This window comes from Hakea prostrata, chromosome 5 (assembly GCF_041222555.1).
Source record: "Hakea prostrata isolate BN-2017 chromosome 5, UWA_Hpros_2, whole genome shotgun sequence".
Classification (NCBI taxonomy): domain Eukaryota; kingdom Viridiplantae; phylum Streptophyta; class Magnoliopsida; order Proteales; family Proteaceae; genus Hakea; species Hakea prostrata.
The window spans coordinates 38,818,977-38,835,431 of record NC_142604.1 but is presented as its reverse complement, the minus strand read 5'-3'; the positions used below and the strand labels follow the sequence as shown (position 1 = coordinate 38,835,431).

Below are 16,455 nucleotides of genomic sequence, written 5' to 3'. Positions count from 1 at the left end.
TTCAGTTATAGGGCTTGCTCTTCTAGCTGGAATGGCAGGTTTAGGAAGGAGCAACTTGAGGTTTTCAGCAGCCTTAGATGAGGATATGGATTGTGTGAGATGTTTTGTGGTTTTAAAGGGACAGTCTAAGCTCTTGTGACCAATTCTGATACAATTTGGACAGATATTTGTGGGAAGGTACTCAAAGCTGAAATAAATGACTTGATGTTTTTTGCGGGTGATCTCAAAGATGATAGATGTGACAAGGTCCAGGTTGAGGGGGATGGCAATGCGAGCTGCTGGGAGGTTATTTGAGGCAACTGGGCCTTTAGGATTCTCTAAATCGAGCACATGGCCAACTGTGGAGAAGAGATCTAATAGAATATCAGATTTATGCAGACTCCAATGAAGGTTTGTGATCTGAACCCACAGAATACCAAAGTTGAAGGGGGAGAGATTTGCCTGAACTGATTGGTTCCAAGGTTGCATAAAGACAACAACATGATTTCTGTAGTACCAGGGTTGAGAGAAGAGGACAACATTCATATCTCTGGCTCTACCGAATTTGATAATGAATCTATCCTGAGCACCTTCAGTAAGATGGAATCCCTCAACCTTAATAGACTTAGCTTTCCAGCCTCCATTTACCATCTTCTGAAGCTCAGAATAAGTGATGTGAATACCATCAGGGACCCAGCTAATGATGGTGTACTTGAGATCTTGGGTGACTTCTTCAAGTTTCTGGGAAGAAAGAGTGACCTTGCTAATAGGACGAACAGGAAGCTCAATTTTTGCAGCGAAATCAGCAGCTAGTCTCTCGGCCGATGGGTCATTTGGCAAGAAGTGAAGGAAATCAGAGTGAAGGTTAGAGATAGAGGACGATGAGGATGGGTTTGCCATGAGGTACTTATCCACAGAGGACCTGATCACGACTTTAATTACACAAATAGTGTAGGAAGCTGGGTGTAGGTAAACAGAGGGGTAAGAATAGCAGATCCATCTCCATCTATAAATAAACTGATGTATGTGGTATAGATATCCGAATGTGGACAGGGAGTAAGGCCAGGGGGAGATTAGTTGATGATTGCTGCTGGAGAAGGGGAAGAAAAGCTTATCGCTGTCATGATTAAGAAGGTTGTAGGGGTTAGGAGAGGGAGGCGGTCTCATGGTGAGAAGAGAGGGCAGGAAATTAGAGATTCATACGCCAAAGATCGTATCGAGCTCCGAGAAAAGGAGATGCAGAGTTGTAGATGTGAAGGAACATATTTCGAGAACATGCATGCAGACACAAAGGCATATATAAGCTAAGGCAAGAAAAAGTAAAAAGAGTGAAACTCACCTCATAAGTTATCAGCATGAAATACAGCTTAAATGTAATAAATGCAGCAACCGGGAAGTCGGAAGGTCTCAGGACATACCTTGATCTGGGAAACAGTGGTAGTGGGAGAATAAAGATGAGACCGAAGGGAAATAAAAAATGGTAGGGCAAACCAGATCTCTCGAGCCTGATGTTGTCAGGTGAAAACCCAGGAGCTGGATCGAACCGAATGTGAAAGATCCACGTCGCCAAAGGTGAAAGGAGGAGCCGAAGGGTCTCAGTACATACCCCGAAGCAAGATCGAAGGTGAAGGATCCCCGCAAAGTGAGCAGAGTTCAAGAAAGCCCAGAAAAATTATCAGCGACCTCAAACGTAGCAATCAGGCATCGAAACGTGACGAATTCGAGCTCGAAATAGTGAGATTAGGCAAGTAGATCAATAAAAACAGAGAAGGGAAGAAGGGTTTATCAGTCCACAGAACAGAGGTATGGAATCAGGAGATCCACATGCATCATGAACGGGATGAACATCAAAAACCCGAAATCGCCAGAGCCTCTCTCTCCTCTCGAGAAACAGCTTCACTTCAACTTCTTGCATTCTTTTGTGAATCTTTCGCTATTCATCTCAGATTGGGTACTTATTTGATGAAATTTTCCTCAAAACTTAAATGCATATAGATTTTTGTTTGAAACTACTTTTTTGCATTTGATTTACTCCAAATCATGATTCCAACCTTTTTATGTGGTTCATGCTCCATATTTGCAATTTGTCCCAAAAATCACTACCTTACTTCCTTTGAGAAAAATACACTTTGCTAAGTTTTTTTCTTTCTATTTTTCGGATTGCTATGAGTTTTTCACTTGCAACCACTCTTCACTCACTAATCTTACTCCAAATCATTGTCCAAACCATCTAGCACAACATTTGCACCTAATTTGCATTTTCCCATAAATTTACCATTCCACCTACTTTTTCCCATATATAGGCTTGCTGAATTTTTACTAATGCACTACAACTCTTTTCTTGTCTTCACCAGATTTACAAATATGACACATCGAGGAAGACATCATAGACCCATGTGAGTCGTGGTTATGCTCCGGGTCGACACCATAGCATAGAGCGTCTAGATCTCTTCAATACTTAGCATGCCGAATATCTATTCCATACCTTCTTCAAGGATTCTCCCATTGAGTACGGTCGACTTGTTATTCTGGATGAGATGAGAAGTTTTTGTATTTAGAAGAGGTTTTAAGCTCTAGGGTGGGACCATCTCCTTTATGACAATCTAGTGGTCTACCTTGAGCTCATCATGTATTTTTACAGTAACCTGATGCACATGACGGAGGATGATGGACGAGGTGGGTTGATGAGCACATTTATGTGTGAAATCTTAGGGCATAAAGCATGCATTTTATACACTTAGAGTGGAGTTACCTTGGGTTTTATGTTGTTTTTGCAGATTTTAGGACTTTTCAAGATTTAAGCAAATATTTGGAGTTTTGGGCTTGAATCATGCTATTTTACGCGTCAAGAAGTCTATTCAAATTATCAAATGCGAAAATGGGCCTGATCTGGAGCATGATGGGCTAGAGATGTGTGATTATGGGCCAACTCCGAAATATTGAAGAGATAAAGAAGGCAAATTTGATCTATGGCTGAGATTTTAAATCAAATCTACAGAGATATTATTGAGAGAGTCCAAATGGAAAAGAGTCCTTGCATACCTCAATATCTTATCTCCTATCTTGGATTTAATTAAAGAAAGAAAAAGAGGAAAAAGAATTATATTCAGAAAGAAAAAGAGGAGGGAAAATCCAGTTTTTGAATGCCTCTGTCCAGTTTCGATCAAACCCTTCATCGAACGGTCATCTAATGTCCGATTGTGCTGATTTTTGGAGGAGAGCTTTAAGACTACTTAAACCTCAAATCCAACGGTATGCATCTGATCTCTCTAAGTTTGCGTGATTACTACGTCAAAACCCTAATTGGCTGAGTCAGATAGAAACCCTGAGTTTTATTCAAATTCAGCCATGCTTCATATCTCATGTAAACTCTATAAAGGGAGAGCATACTCCATCAAAGGAGAACATGTTCTAGAGCTTAGTAGAAGCATTCTTTCTTCTCTCTTCAGTTTATTTAGGTTTTCTCTAGTTTTCTTTGCTTGCATTAGTGAGATTTAAATTTCTAGATTCAATGTTTAGGTTTAATTTTTTTACGTAATGCAATTCAAGTTCAAGCTTCAAGTTCAAGTTTCAATTTTTTTAGATTCGTTTTTCTCTAGGTCTAGAAATTATAGATTTAGATCATTCTAGATTTAGATCTGGTTGTTAGGGTTGGTTGAGATTCGAATCGTTTGTTCAATTCGCAAGTAAGTACCTTCTTTATTAATCTTCTCTCCTCCCTCCATTCCCGCTTCTATCTACCCCTCCATATTCTTAATTTAGGATTTACTTTCAGCATTATTTATTGTTCTCCCTTCCCTTGGATCCTTGATCAGAGATGCCTACAGTCGTGCCTCTCTTTGGTTAAGGCTTCCTTTTCCTTTTATTGCTTTGTTATTTACTTTCTGTTATTTACTTTCTGCCTATTCATTCATCATCTCGGACCACATAACCGGAGCAAGCCTACAGTCGTGCCTCTATTTTTGGTGACGGGTGGTGTTGCATCTGCATTTTAGCTATGAACTAAATTTTACTGACTGCTTTAACATACTAACTGGTTTTACTTTTTTTTTTTCTTTTTTATTTTTATTGTTCGCAATTTTTTTTCCTGTCTTTTATTTATGCATTGATTGTGTTTAATTTATTTTCCGTTTCAATTCGATTGCATTAGACGTATAGATTAGGATCATTTAGTTTAATTAATTAGTTAACAAAAATTGAATCATTCCACTCCCGCATTACTATTAAGAAGTTGAATTATAAGTGACATATCTCCTTGAGATCAACCCGTTAGCTACACGATACCGTGCGCTTGTGGTTACTTTTAAAATTTCACAAACATGGGTTACAACTAGTGATTGCCACTAGGGTACGAGAGACACCCATTCGATTCTCCACTAGGGTCTTAGCTCGTATAAATGATGTCCCTCACATACCGGATCAGTGTTGGTGGATTTCATCGGTTACAAAGAACAACAGTTACTTATATCCTTTCGAGTTTAGTAGCATTTTCTCCATGCTGTGGGATGATGAGAGTTGTGACCGTATCCATAATGCCACACATACTTTCATCAGCTAGGGTTCTTGTGCGCATCATCCGCAAGAACATCATGGCCAAGGGAGGGCACCACAACAAGATCACAACGATATAGGACTTCGTGACCTATTCTTTATACATAGGTCACCGCATCGACCTAGCTTACATTATCAAGCGCACTATGATTGACAAGCTCGAGTATCATGGGGTCAGGAATCTTGCATTTGGGCGACTTCTCATTGGACTATTCAACTACTTCGATGTCCTCTTGGAGGACACCGAGATGTTACATCGGGGCTTAGGTGAGGTCGTGGAGAGTGGTGCTTGCACTGATCGACACAGTATCAAATCTCAAAGAGAGGTCATTAGCTTTAGGATTTTGACTTATGCTGACTTCAAATGTATTTATTTAGCTTATTTGTAAAAAAATTTCTAACCAATTAATAAAGTTCAACTTATTTCTGTTTTACTTTATTTATTGTGCACTATGAATTTATTTTCTGTAAATATAATGTGTGTTTGTTTTACCACGATTATTGTGTATTATATACACTTGATATATTATGCTTCTTTAATTCAAGTATCTAGTTTTTCCGTTATCTATTATTCACTTTAGGAGAGTTAGATCACTTCTAGATCTATGACCAAAGGAAGCTCCATTATTGTGTTTTTTATGGTTAGGATTGTGTGGAACTTTGGGCTTTGATATCACTCTGTCACATCCACCCAACCGGTATCCATTCACCCAAATGGCTATAAATGGAATTTTCAGGTTAAACATTAGATAGATGGATCCATTGATAGGTACAAAGCCCACTTGGTGGCTATACCATGAAACTTTAGTCCTGTGGTGAAACTCACCACCATTCGGTTTGTCTTAACTCTAGTAGTCTCTCGTTTTATGGCCTATCAGACCATTGGACATTCACAATGCTTTTCTTCATGATTTTTTGAATGAGACAGTATATATGAAGCAACCCCCTGGCTTTGTTAATTCACTTCACCTTGATTATGTGTGCAAAATTCGGCACTCACTTTATGGTTTGAACCAAGCCATGCGAGCTTGGTTTGATAGGCTTAGCTCTTACCTTCTTGTGTATGGTTTTGTTGAATTTAAAACTGACACATCCTTGCTTATATTTTGTGGTTGTCATGGCATTATTTTTATGTTGATCTATGTTGAAAATACTATCCTAACTACTAGTTCTGATAGTCACTTGGGCCAGTTTCTCAAGGATCTTGGTTCTATATTTGCATTGAAGGATTTGGGTCATCTTCATTATTTTTTGGGCATATTAGTTACTCGAGCCTCTACGGGTCTACATTTGTCACAATGTCACTATATTCAAGATCTTCTCAAACGGGAAAATATGGTTGATACAATCCCCTCTCTACACCAATTTCCACTATTGAAAAGTTAAGCAAGTTATAGGGTAATTAATGGTTGATCTTAGGATGTATCGCAATATCATTGGGGCTCTTTGGAATGCGACTATGACTAGGCCGGACATTCAATTTGTGGTAAATAAAGTCTGTCAGTATATTCACATTCCTATGGTTGATCATTGGTCTGTAGTTAAATGCAATCTCCACTACTTAAAAGGAACCGCTTCCCAAGGACTTCTTATCCATCGTGACTCTCCCCTTAGTTTATCTGCCTTTTCGAATGCTAACTGGGTAGGTTGCTCTGAAGATTGGAAGTCTACTTATTGCTATGCTATATTTTTGAGATGTAATCTTCTCTTGGAGTTCGAAGAGGCAAAACAATATGGTTCGCTAAGCACTGAGGCCGAATATCGTGCTTTTGTAAATGCCGCTACTGAACTTACTTGGTTACTGTTTTTGTTGGATGAATTATTGGTATATCTGCCTTCTGCTCCAATTCTTTGGTGTAATAATTTGGGGGGCCACCTATCTCACTGCCAATCCTGTCTTCCATGCACAAACCAAACATGTTAAGATAGATTTCCATTTTGTTCATGATAAGGTTGCCAAGGGGGTCCTCCAAGTTCAATTTCTCTCCACCAATGACCATCTTGCTGACATCTTCACTAAGCCTCTCTCTCTCTCTCTCTATCAACGGTTCAACATTTATGTCCAACCTTAAGTTATCATCTTTGCCCTTGAGTTTGAGGGGGCCTGTTAAGGATGATACTGATATTTCACAATCTGAGAGAAAAATAGGAAAACCACAGGCAACCTTAGCCGAATCTAGGGTTGCCCTTGCCATCACTACTCCATGCATGCAAGGCTTCAAGAACTCCACTCAAACTTAATTACCTTCATGCATGCAAGGCCTCAAGAACTCCACTCAAACTCAACTACCTCCTCCATGCGTGCAATGCCTCAAGAACTCCACTCTAACTCAACTACCTCCCCATGCATGCAAGGCTTCAAGAATCAGACTCAAACTCGACTACTTAGGAGACTCCAACAAATTACATCTTATCTACAAATTGATCAGATTCAAATGAGATATAGATCATACCAAACACAAATTGATAACTTGTGTAATCCAAACTCTCGAGTAAGAGTCCAAGATTAATGTTGAATAGGACTCTTGTAACAATATATTTGTAATTTGTACTAGTGTCAATCTTAAGGAAGCAAATCACATTCTTGTGGACATAGGTTGAAAAGATCAACCGAACCAGGTACATCCCTTGTCAAACTCTCTCACCCTATCTCTCCCCCCATGTTTTTCTCTCTCCATCTCTCTCTGTAAATCATTTCTCTTTCTGTTGGAAATTTTGGACTTTAGAAAATTGGATGCGTGCGATTTTAATTTTCGTGGAAAACTTTATGTCTAAAATAAGAACTTTGTAATATTTATTTTTCTTATTACTAAGTTTGGAGGAGCAAGGAAACTCTAAAGCTAAAGAATGCAGGAGTGAGGAAACCCTAAAGCACCAGCCTCTTAAGGTGGAGAGAACTCGACGATCTCCCACCTCTGTCTCTGCCTTCTCTTATTTCTCTTTCTGCTTTCCCTTATCTCCTCTTCTTTTCTTTGTTTCTTCGTTTCTTTGTTTCTTTGTTTCTTTGTTTCTTTGTTTCTTTTTCCCCTCTTTCTTCTTTTCGGTCTACTTGAAAATCGAGACTTGCTCTGGAGTCTATCTCTCAGTATATAAACCTTAGTCACAGAAATGTGAGTGAGCACACGTATGTGGGTGTAGGTGTGACTCAAATCAATAGCATCTCGGTAGATTTTGGGGTTAATGGCTTCAGAACCAAATGGGTGTGAGGGAGACCCAAGAACCCCTATTGGAACGAACGAGTCTTGCACTTTCTCAGTAGTTCCAACCCCTGCATTCGCCATGGATTACCCCTACTAAATCATCTTTGAGTTGAAGTTCGATCCTCCAGCTTCTACTTCCGGAACATCATTTTTCCCATCCACCCAACCGGTATCCATTCCCCCGAATACCCGGGGGAGTGATCCACAGCCCCACAGATCAGGTCTCAGACAATCACCAACCATTCCACACAATTGTCCAATCATGAGCAAGAATGTCATAATATGAATGTCATAATATTAGTAAAGAAATAAGTCAAGTAACTAGGATCTCAAAACCAAATAAGAGTGCAAAAGTGATGACAAAACTAAAGTAAACAACTGGAAAGGAAAAGAAAAGTCAAAATTTCACAAGTGTTACATTAGGTACGTGTCCTTAACTAAATATAGTTTTGAAACTCATCAGTATCACGAACCGTATAGATCAACTCATGAGTCAACCTAATTGGGACGCACAGTTGATACACAAACATTCTTCACTATGAACGTCATTGTTTCCAAATTCTTGTACACCGTATAGATCAGTCGCCAATGTCTCATATTCTTAAACTTCTGTGACGTTTGGATTTGCAACAAATTCCCTGAAGAGTGAGCTCAAAAGAACTTAGCAAGTAGTTCACAAACAACTAACCAATATCACAATCCAAATCAATAAAACACATAATGCAATATAACATGAGGACAAATGCAAGTATGCAACTATACTCTACTAGATTCTAGTTTTTAATGGTAGACACGCATAAGATAGAACACCATCCTCCTCTGGGTAGGTCCCGTCACTCTGATCTCTCATGGGTTGGTTACCAGTCTTGAGATCCTGGGTAAGGGGTGAAGGCATCCCTCTCGGACTATTACCATGGCTAGGGTTTATGTCACCACTCTCTCACCACACCAATGGTATGAATCCTGACGCATGTTAGGGTTATACCTAGCCTAGTGCAAGTCAACTACTAAGTCACATCAACTTAGTTTTAGATACATCCCCTCATGCATCTCATAATCTTGGTTTAGTATCCTACCCTACTAGAGTCAACGTATCCTACAACACCAACAAACTCGGACTACACCTTCTCTTGACCCTATTGATCATCCACATATAATGGATGAGAAGCTCTCATGTCCTCTCATGGCTTGGCTATTGGTCTTGAGCGCCCATGAGCCCAAGTTTATTATATGCAACTCTACCAATAAATGGCCCACACAATGTGGTTGTGCCCTCTCACCGGTTGATTATCTATCTTGAGTGCCCACCACCCCACATTATTGACACGGGTCACTCAACATCAATACCCACATTGATAAGGTGTGATATGACGAGATTCTAACCAAACTCCACTAGACTTCCTAGTTATGGCATCAAGTAATCATGAAAAGTGCCGAGGGGCATCATAAGATTGTGTCCCATACCACTTCCACTAATGTCCCAAGACACAAACACCCAAATAGGTATTCCCCAATTCACAATCATGACTTACATTGACATAGCAAGATGGATTCAATCACATTCTCAATTCACAAGTCAATCTAAGTCCATACAGTCACATGTTGATCCATATATCAAGAGCATCATTAATTACTTTTATACTAAAATTTTAGATTCAAAATAGTCATACCTAAACCTTAAAACAACAGCGTGTAAACATATAAGCAAGTTTCAAAACAATCAAGAATGTAACAGTGGTTGTGTGCAAGTGAATGTCCTCACCTTGCTATTGATTTGTAAACTTGTAAAATAGGTAGAAGAGTACGTTCACGCTTCCCAAAAAATCCTATGAACACGTTGGTTTATAGTTAGAAATAACCCTAGAGGTACAACGTTGAAAAGAGAAACAAATGACCAACACAACAGGGTGTGGTTGGTCGAGCTGGTTGCCTAGGGCAACTGGGGCAATCAACCAAAGCAATCAGCTAGAGCACAGGCTGGTCACCTGAGGTGACCAGGCTATTCAACCAGCCTCTATGTACGTACATATTTGGCTTAAGTCATCAGAAAGCTTCCCGATTGGGTTCTAAACTACTCCAAAAATACTCAAAAAATTTAGAATTCATACTAGAACATGACCTATCATAGTTTACCCGAGTAAGGGGACAAGGGATCCCTCTCAGACTATCACCATGGCTGGGTTTATGTTACTACTCTCTCACCACACCATTGGTATGAGTAATGGCCTGTGTCAAGGTTTTACTGAGCCCAATGCAAGTCAACTTCTCAGTCACATCTACCTACGTTCAGATACCTCCCCTCATGCAACTCAGACTCTTGGTTTAGTATCCTCCCCTACTAGAGTGAACGTATCCTATGACACCAACCAACTCAGACTATGCTTTCTCTTAATCGTATTGATCATCCACATATAATGGACGAGAAGGTCTCATGTCCTCTCACGGTTTGGCTATTGGTCTTGAGCGCCCATGGCCCAAGTCTATTATATGCAACCCTGCCAATGAATGACCCCTACAATGTGGTTGTGTCCTCTTACGGGTTGGTCATGGGTCTTGAGCTCCCACCACTCCCAATGCAGCCACGAGTCACTTAGCATCAATTCACACGCCGATAGGGTGTGATATGACGGAATACCTAACCAAGCTCCATTAGACTTCCTAGTCATGGCATCCAGTAATCGTGAAAAGCGCCAAAGGGCATCAGAGGATTGTGTCCCATACCACCTCCAATGATGTCTCAAGACAGAAACACCCAAATAGGTATTCCCCAATTCACAATCACGACTCACATTCACATAGCAAGAAGCTTCAATTACATTCTCAATTCATAAATCAATCTAAGTCTATAAAGTCACATGTTAAAGTATCATTAATCACATATTCATAAATTTTCAAAATCATAATCATCATTCATAAACCCTAAAACAACATCATGTAAAAATACAAGCAAGTTTCATAACAACCAAGAAAGTAACAATGGTTATGTGTAAGTGAATGTCCTCACCTTGCTATTGATTTGCAGACTTCTAAGTTAAGTCAAAGAGTATGTTCACACTTCCCAAAAAGTCCTATTAACTTGTTGGTTCAAAGTTAGAAATAACCCTAGAGGTTCTGACATTGAAAAGAGAAACAAAAGACCAATACTGCAAGGTGTAGTTGGTCGGTATGATTGCTTGGGGAAACCAGAGCAATCAACTAGAGCAGTCAACTAGAGTTGGGCTCATCGCCTCGGCGACCAGGACCAAACAATCAGCCTTTGAGTATGGACAGATTTGACTCATATCATTGGACGGCTTCCCGATTGGGTTCTAAACTACTCCAAAAATACTTAGAAAATTCTAAAATATTCTAGAACATGTTTTGTCATAATTTAGACATCAAACAAAGCGAAAATAATGAAAACCTAATGAATCCTATATTAGGTCTTCTTCAAAATCGATTTAAAAGATTCACGGATGAGCTAGAGTGAATGGGGATTCTCACTAGAGTAAAGAGGGTAGAAGAAGTAGGTCGATACAATAACTAGAAGCCTTCAACTAGGTCTGACAGTAGGAGGAATCAATCATAGAAGAGAACTAGAACGAAGAAGATGAATACTAACCTTTAATAAAGTAAATCGTTGTTCAAAAACCTTGTCGGATGCTCTCCATACTATCTTTCACCTTTGGGGAGTGCTCTTTGACAAGTTATGACGGCTTTAGATCATAATGACACATTTTAGAACGAACACACATTAAATAGGGCTTTAAAAATAAAATTTTCAAAATTATCATTTTTTCACAAAACCAAGTTGGTCGCCTAGGGCGACTAGGGCAGTCAACAAGCCGTTGGAACTTTTGTTCCAGGAACAAAACCTAGGCCTTCAAAACCCATGTTCTGCCCTAGTTCCTATTTGGACATTTTACACGTGTCATCACAGTGTACTTGATCCATCTACCCACTTTGTCAACATCTAAGTTAGAAGTCCTTCCAAACTCTAACAAAACTTCCAACTCAGCATCATCTCCATCTAATTCCATTGGTTTGGAATCCAATCCAATGATCTCTGGATAGCCCATAGTTGCCTTCTTCCTACACTTCGAGTTTTTGGACCTACAATAAGGATTTATGGGTTAGGGTTTTGGGGGATTTCACATCCTCCCCCTTTAAAAAAAAAAAATTCTCCTTGAAATTGGAAGCATACATAGGTTTCCAAAGAGATGGAGATACTTTGATCTCATCTCATCTTCTTTGTCCCAAGAAGCTTCCTTAGAGGGATGGTTCTTCCTCCTAATCTTTACCAATGGTATGGTATTGTTCTGCAATTGTTTGTTTTTCCTATCCAAGATCTTGGTTGATTTTTCATCATTGGTAAGATTTGTACCTAGACCTTCTAGTTTTTGCTGGAGGAGATACTCAGGATTTTCCACATATTGACATAGCATCAATGCATGGAACACATCATGTACAATGGCTAAAGATGAGGGTAAGGCCAGTTAAAATGCAACTGGTCCAACCTTTTCAATGATCTCATAAGGTTCGATGTACCGAGGGCTAAGCTTTCCTTTGATGTTGAATCTCATTATATCATTCATAGGTGATATCTTCAGAAAAGCTTTTTCCCCAACTTGAAATTGCAGATCAGTCCTTCTTCTATTTGCATAAGACTTTTGCCTTGATTGTGCTGTCTTGATTTTTTTTCTTCTGATCATATCAACCATTGCACTTGTAGCTTCTATCATCTCTAGACCTAGAATTCTTCTTTCTCTGATCATATCAACCATTGCACTAGCAGATTCTATTGGGTTTCACCCATACCTAAGCCTGAATGATCCTGTCTAATGCATATATGACCGTTTCGTCAAATTCCTCTCCTTGGTTTCGGATGTTTAATTTTGAACCTTGTGTCTCCATGTATCTATCTTTCTATATTCCTTTTTGTTGGGTGTATTTCTATATTTGTATTTCTTTAAATTTATGAATGAAGTTTTTCTTCTTACCATATATATATAATCACATGGGAAAGTGAAACCCCGCTCACATGGCCATATTTTTTTTTTGCGCGACTGGTGGCATGTTTGAAAATTTTTACAAAAATTTACAAGAAGTGATTAAGGAAAGGATAAAGAATATACAAATGCTAATTACGTACTAAATATATGCATACAATGCAAAAAGATATAGAGGGGCCTAGGAGATGGTAGAGGCACGACTGTAGGCATGCCATCTCAAATCCGTTCTCTATGAAATTAAGTAAAAAAAATTAGAAAAATAGGCCCTTGATCTTACATCCTTACCTCGTTTGGGTTCCCTTTTGGATTCCTGAAAAGATTAAAAGAAACTTAGAAAATAAGAAAGAAGGCACTCACCATAAAAAAAACTTGTTTTATTTTTTCAAATGAGGATTATAAGGAAACACTTAATGCAAAAGAGAGCACCATCACTTGGAAAGAGAGAGCAAAAGTGGAGAGCAAGAATGGAAGAAGACTTCACATAAAGATGCCTCTCTTACACTAGTCAAAAAGCATGTATATATATATATATATATATATATATATATATATATATATATATATATATATATATATATATATATATATATATATATATATATATCTTTTTCTAAGGTAAGAGACTTTGTGATTGTCATTATATAATTATTATTATTCTCATTATTTTTTTTTGAATACAGCCATTATACAATTATGAAGGGATCTAACTGTCATGGATCAGGACGTCTTCTTTACAAGTGGAGGTCGGTGTTCCATGATGGAAGAGCTTACGACAACCTTTGAAAAGAAAAGTGTAAGCTATCAAGAAAATAATAAAAACCTGAATTTTTTTTCTTTCTAATCTTTGACATATATATATATATATTTTGTTTGGATATCAAAGATTAGAAAGAAAAAACGCTTTTCTCTTCAAAGGTTGTCGTAACCTCTTCCATCATAGAACACCGACCTCCGCTTGTAAAGAAGACGTCCTGATCCATGACACTTAGATCCCTTTATAATTGTATAATGGCTGTATCGAAAAAAACAATAATAAGAATAATAATAATTGTATAATGACAATCACAAAGTCTCTTACCTCAGAAAAAGATGCCAAAAGATAAGTCCAGAACAGACCCCAAAGACCCATTTAAGTCCAACTTTTCTTTCAATCTCAGCCATAATTTCTGCCCGGATGTCGGACTTCATGCTAATAAATAGGTAGAGAGAGAGAGAGAGAGAGAGAGAGAGAGAGAGAGAAAGAGAGAGAGAGAGAGGGAATGGAGAAGCAAGAGAAAGCTTGCAGCGGCCATGTGCTGGTACTACCATACCCAAGCCAAGGCCACATAAACCCAACTCTCCAATTCTCTAAACGTTTAGTGTCAAAAGGCCTGAAAGCCACACTTGCTGTAACCGTTTTCATCTCCAAGTCCGTGAAATGCGAATCCAGTTCAGTTGGTATTGAAACCATCTCTGATGGCTTCGATGTTGGTGGTTTTACAGAAGCAGATAGTATCCAAACCTACCTTTCATGTTTAAAAGAAAGTGGTTCACAAACCTTAGCTGAGCTCATAAAAAAACAAAAAGACTCAGATTATCCTTTCAATTGCCTTGTATATGATTCATTCTTGCCATGGGCTTTAGATGTAGCCAAAGAGTTTGGCTTGGTTACAGCTTCGTTCTTCACTCAGTCTTGTGCTGTTGATAACATATACTACCATGTTCAAAGGGGACTTCTCACCATCCCACCACCTGACATGACTGGAACCATTTCAGTTCCTGGGCTACCACCACTAGAACCACAAGACTTGCCATCCTTTATCTATGTGCAGGGGTCTTATCCTGCTTACACAGAACTTGTTGTGAATCAATTCTCAAATATAGATGAAGCAGATTGGCTTCTTGTGAACTCCTTCGACAAGTTGGAGACTGAGGTGAGTATAAAAACATTATTTTCTTGAATTATTTTAGGAGATTTTGTCTCCAAAGAGTATTTTCTTTTCCAAAGCAAACTGTAGAACTTTTTTCTTTTCAATATTTAATGAGAAAGCCGAGTGTACACTTAGTTCAAGGCTTTTAGCTCCTGATATGCTAATACCGACTTAGAATTTGTAATATGCTAGATTTCCCCCTCCCAATCCCATGGAAAAGATCTCTCTCTCTCTCTCTCTCTCTCTCTAATGTGATGAGTATTATTTTGTATCTTTTATGTTTAGGAAGTGGAATGGATGGCGAAGCTCTGGCGATTGCGAACAATTGGACCAACCTTACCTTCCATGTACCTAGAGAAGGGGATAGAAGAAGACAAAGACTATAATATAAATCTTTTTAGTCCTGATACTACTATGTGTATGAATTGGTTAAATAGTAGAGAAACCGGAAGTGTTGTCTATGTATCGTTCGGGAGCATGGCTGCACTTGGAGTTGAGCAGATGGAAGAACTAGCTTTGGGTTTGAGGAGTAGCAACAATTATGTATTATGGGTGGTGAGGGCATCAGAGAGAGACAAGTTCAGTAACAAGTGTATGAATGAAGAAACAGAGAAGTTTCTGGTGTTGTCATGGTCTCCTCAATTAGATGTATTGTCTCACAAGGCAATAGGGTGCTTTGTTACACATTGTGGATGGAATTCAACTCTAGAGGGGCTGAGCTTAGGAGTTCCAATGGTTGGACTACCACAATGGACAGATCAACCCACTAATGCGAAGTACATTGAGGATGTTTGGGGAGCAGGAATTAGAGCTCAGGTTGATGACAATGGAATTGTAAGAAAAGAAGAGGTAGATTCATGCATAAGGGAAGTTATGGAAGGAGAGAGAGGGAAAGCGATTAAGAAAAATGCCTTGAAATGGAAGACTTTAGCTAAGGAAGCAGTGGACAAAGGTGGAAGTTCAGATAAAAATATTGATGAATTTATAGCTCAATTAGTATCCCCTAATTAATAAGAATCTGATTACTTAATAGGAACTCCATTACTTTCGTGACTTCGTCTTCCAATGATTTGCATAATCGGAAATTCCACCGAACCACACCCTTCTCCCATTTCTCCTCTTTTCAGATCTCCCCCCCCTCTAAATGTAAGAGTTTTGGTTTCCTTACGCTTCTTTGTATTACAATAGTATTTGAGTGCAAATAAATTGATGATCTAATGTAGACCATCTTATGCATATTTATTGAAAATGGTTATTACATCATAACGAACTGTATATGACAGTATACCATAACACATCTATACCATGTGTCTATTTATCTCTAAACCCTCCCTCAAAGTCAAGGGGCCTTCAAGGAGCTTGAGTTTGGATAAAAGAATAAGAAATCAAGGAGTAGAAAGAGACTTGGTGAGAAGATTGGCTAATTGATCAGTAGTAAAATTATACTGTATCAACAAATCCTTCTTTGCCACTTTATCTCTAACAAAATGAAAATCAACTTCGATATGTTTAGTCCTAGCATGAAAGACCGGGTTGGTGGAGAGATAGGTGGCCCCAATATTGTCAAACCATAATGTAGGAGGCTTTGTTTGAGGGATGCCTAACTTAGAAAGAAGATACTGTATTTAAGTAATCTCTATGGTGGCAAGAGCAAGAGCACGGTATTTACTCTCCGCACAGTAGACTGTTTCCAAGAGACTAATTAGAACCCAAAAATATAAGATACCCTCCCTGAGACTTACGATCATCTGGGCATCCTACCCAGTCAGCATCCGTGTAAGCCGTTATAAAATAGGAGGAAGGTGGTGAAATATGTAATCCAAA

General features: G+C 38.8%; 1 protein-coding gene across 1 annotated transcript; it reads left to right on the top strand.

The window, feature by feature from the left end:
• The first annotated feature begins 13,965 nt into the window (after nucleotides 1-13,965).
• On the top strand, nucleotides 13,966-15,966 carry LOC149015936 (UDP-glycosyltransferase 74F2-like). The gene is made up of 2 exons (XM_089157065.1): nucleotides 13,966-14,634; nucleotides 14,917-15,966. Exons 1-2 carry the CDS (start codon nucleotides 13,981-13,983, stop codon nucleotides 15,640-15,642), a joined length of 1,380 nt encoding a protein of 459 aa, XP_089013191.1. The 5' UTR covers nucleotides 13,966-13,980; the 3' UTR covers nucleotides 15,643-15,966.
• The last annotated feature ends 489 nt before the right edge of the window (nucleotides 15,967-16,455 follow it).

What these genes read in the sequence shown, in the direction of transcription:
- LOC149015936 (XM_089157065.1), top strand. Translation starts at nt 13,981, where the DNA reads ATGGAGAAGCAAGAGAAAGCTTGCAGCGGCCATGTGCTGGTACTACCA. An exon ending in TCGACAAGTTGGAGACTGAG is followed by an intron (nt 14,635 to 14,916) that starts GTGAGTATAAAA and finishes TTTTATGTTTAG; the next exon opens with GAAGTGGAATGGATGGCGAA.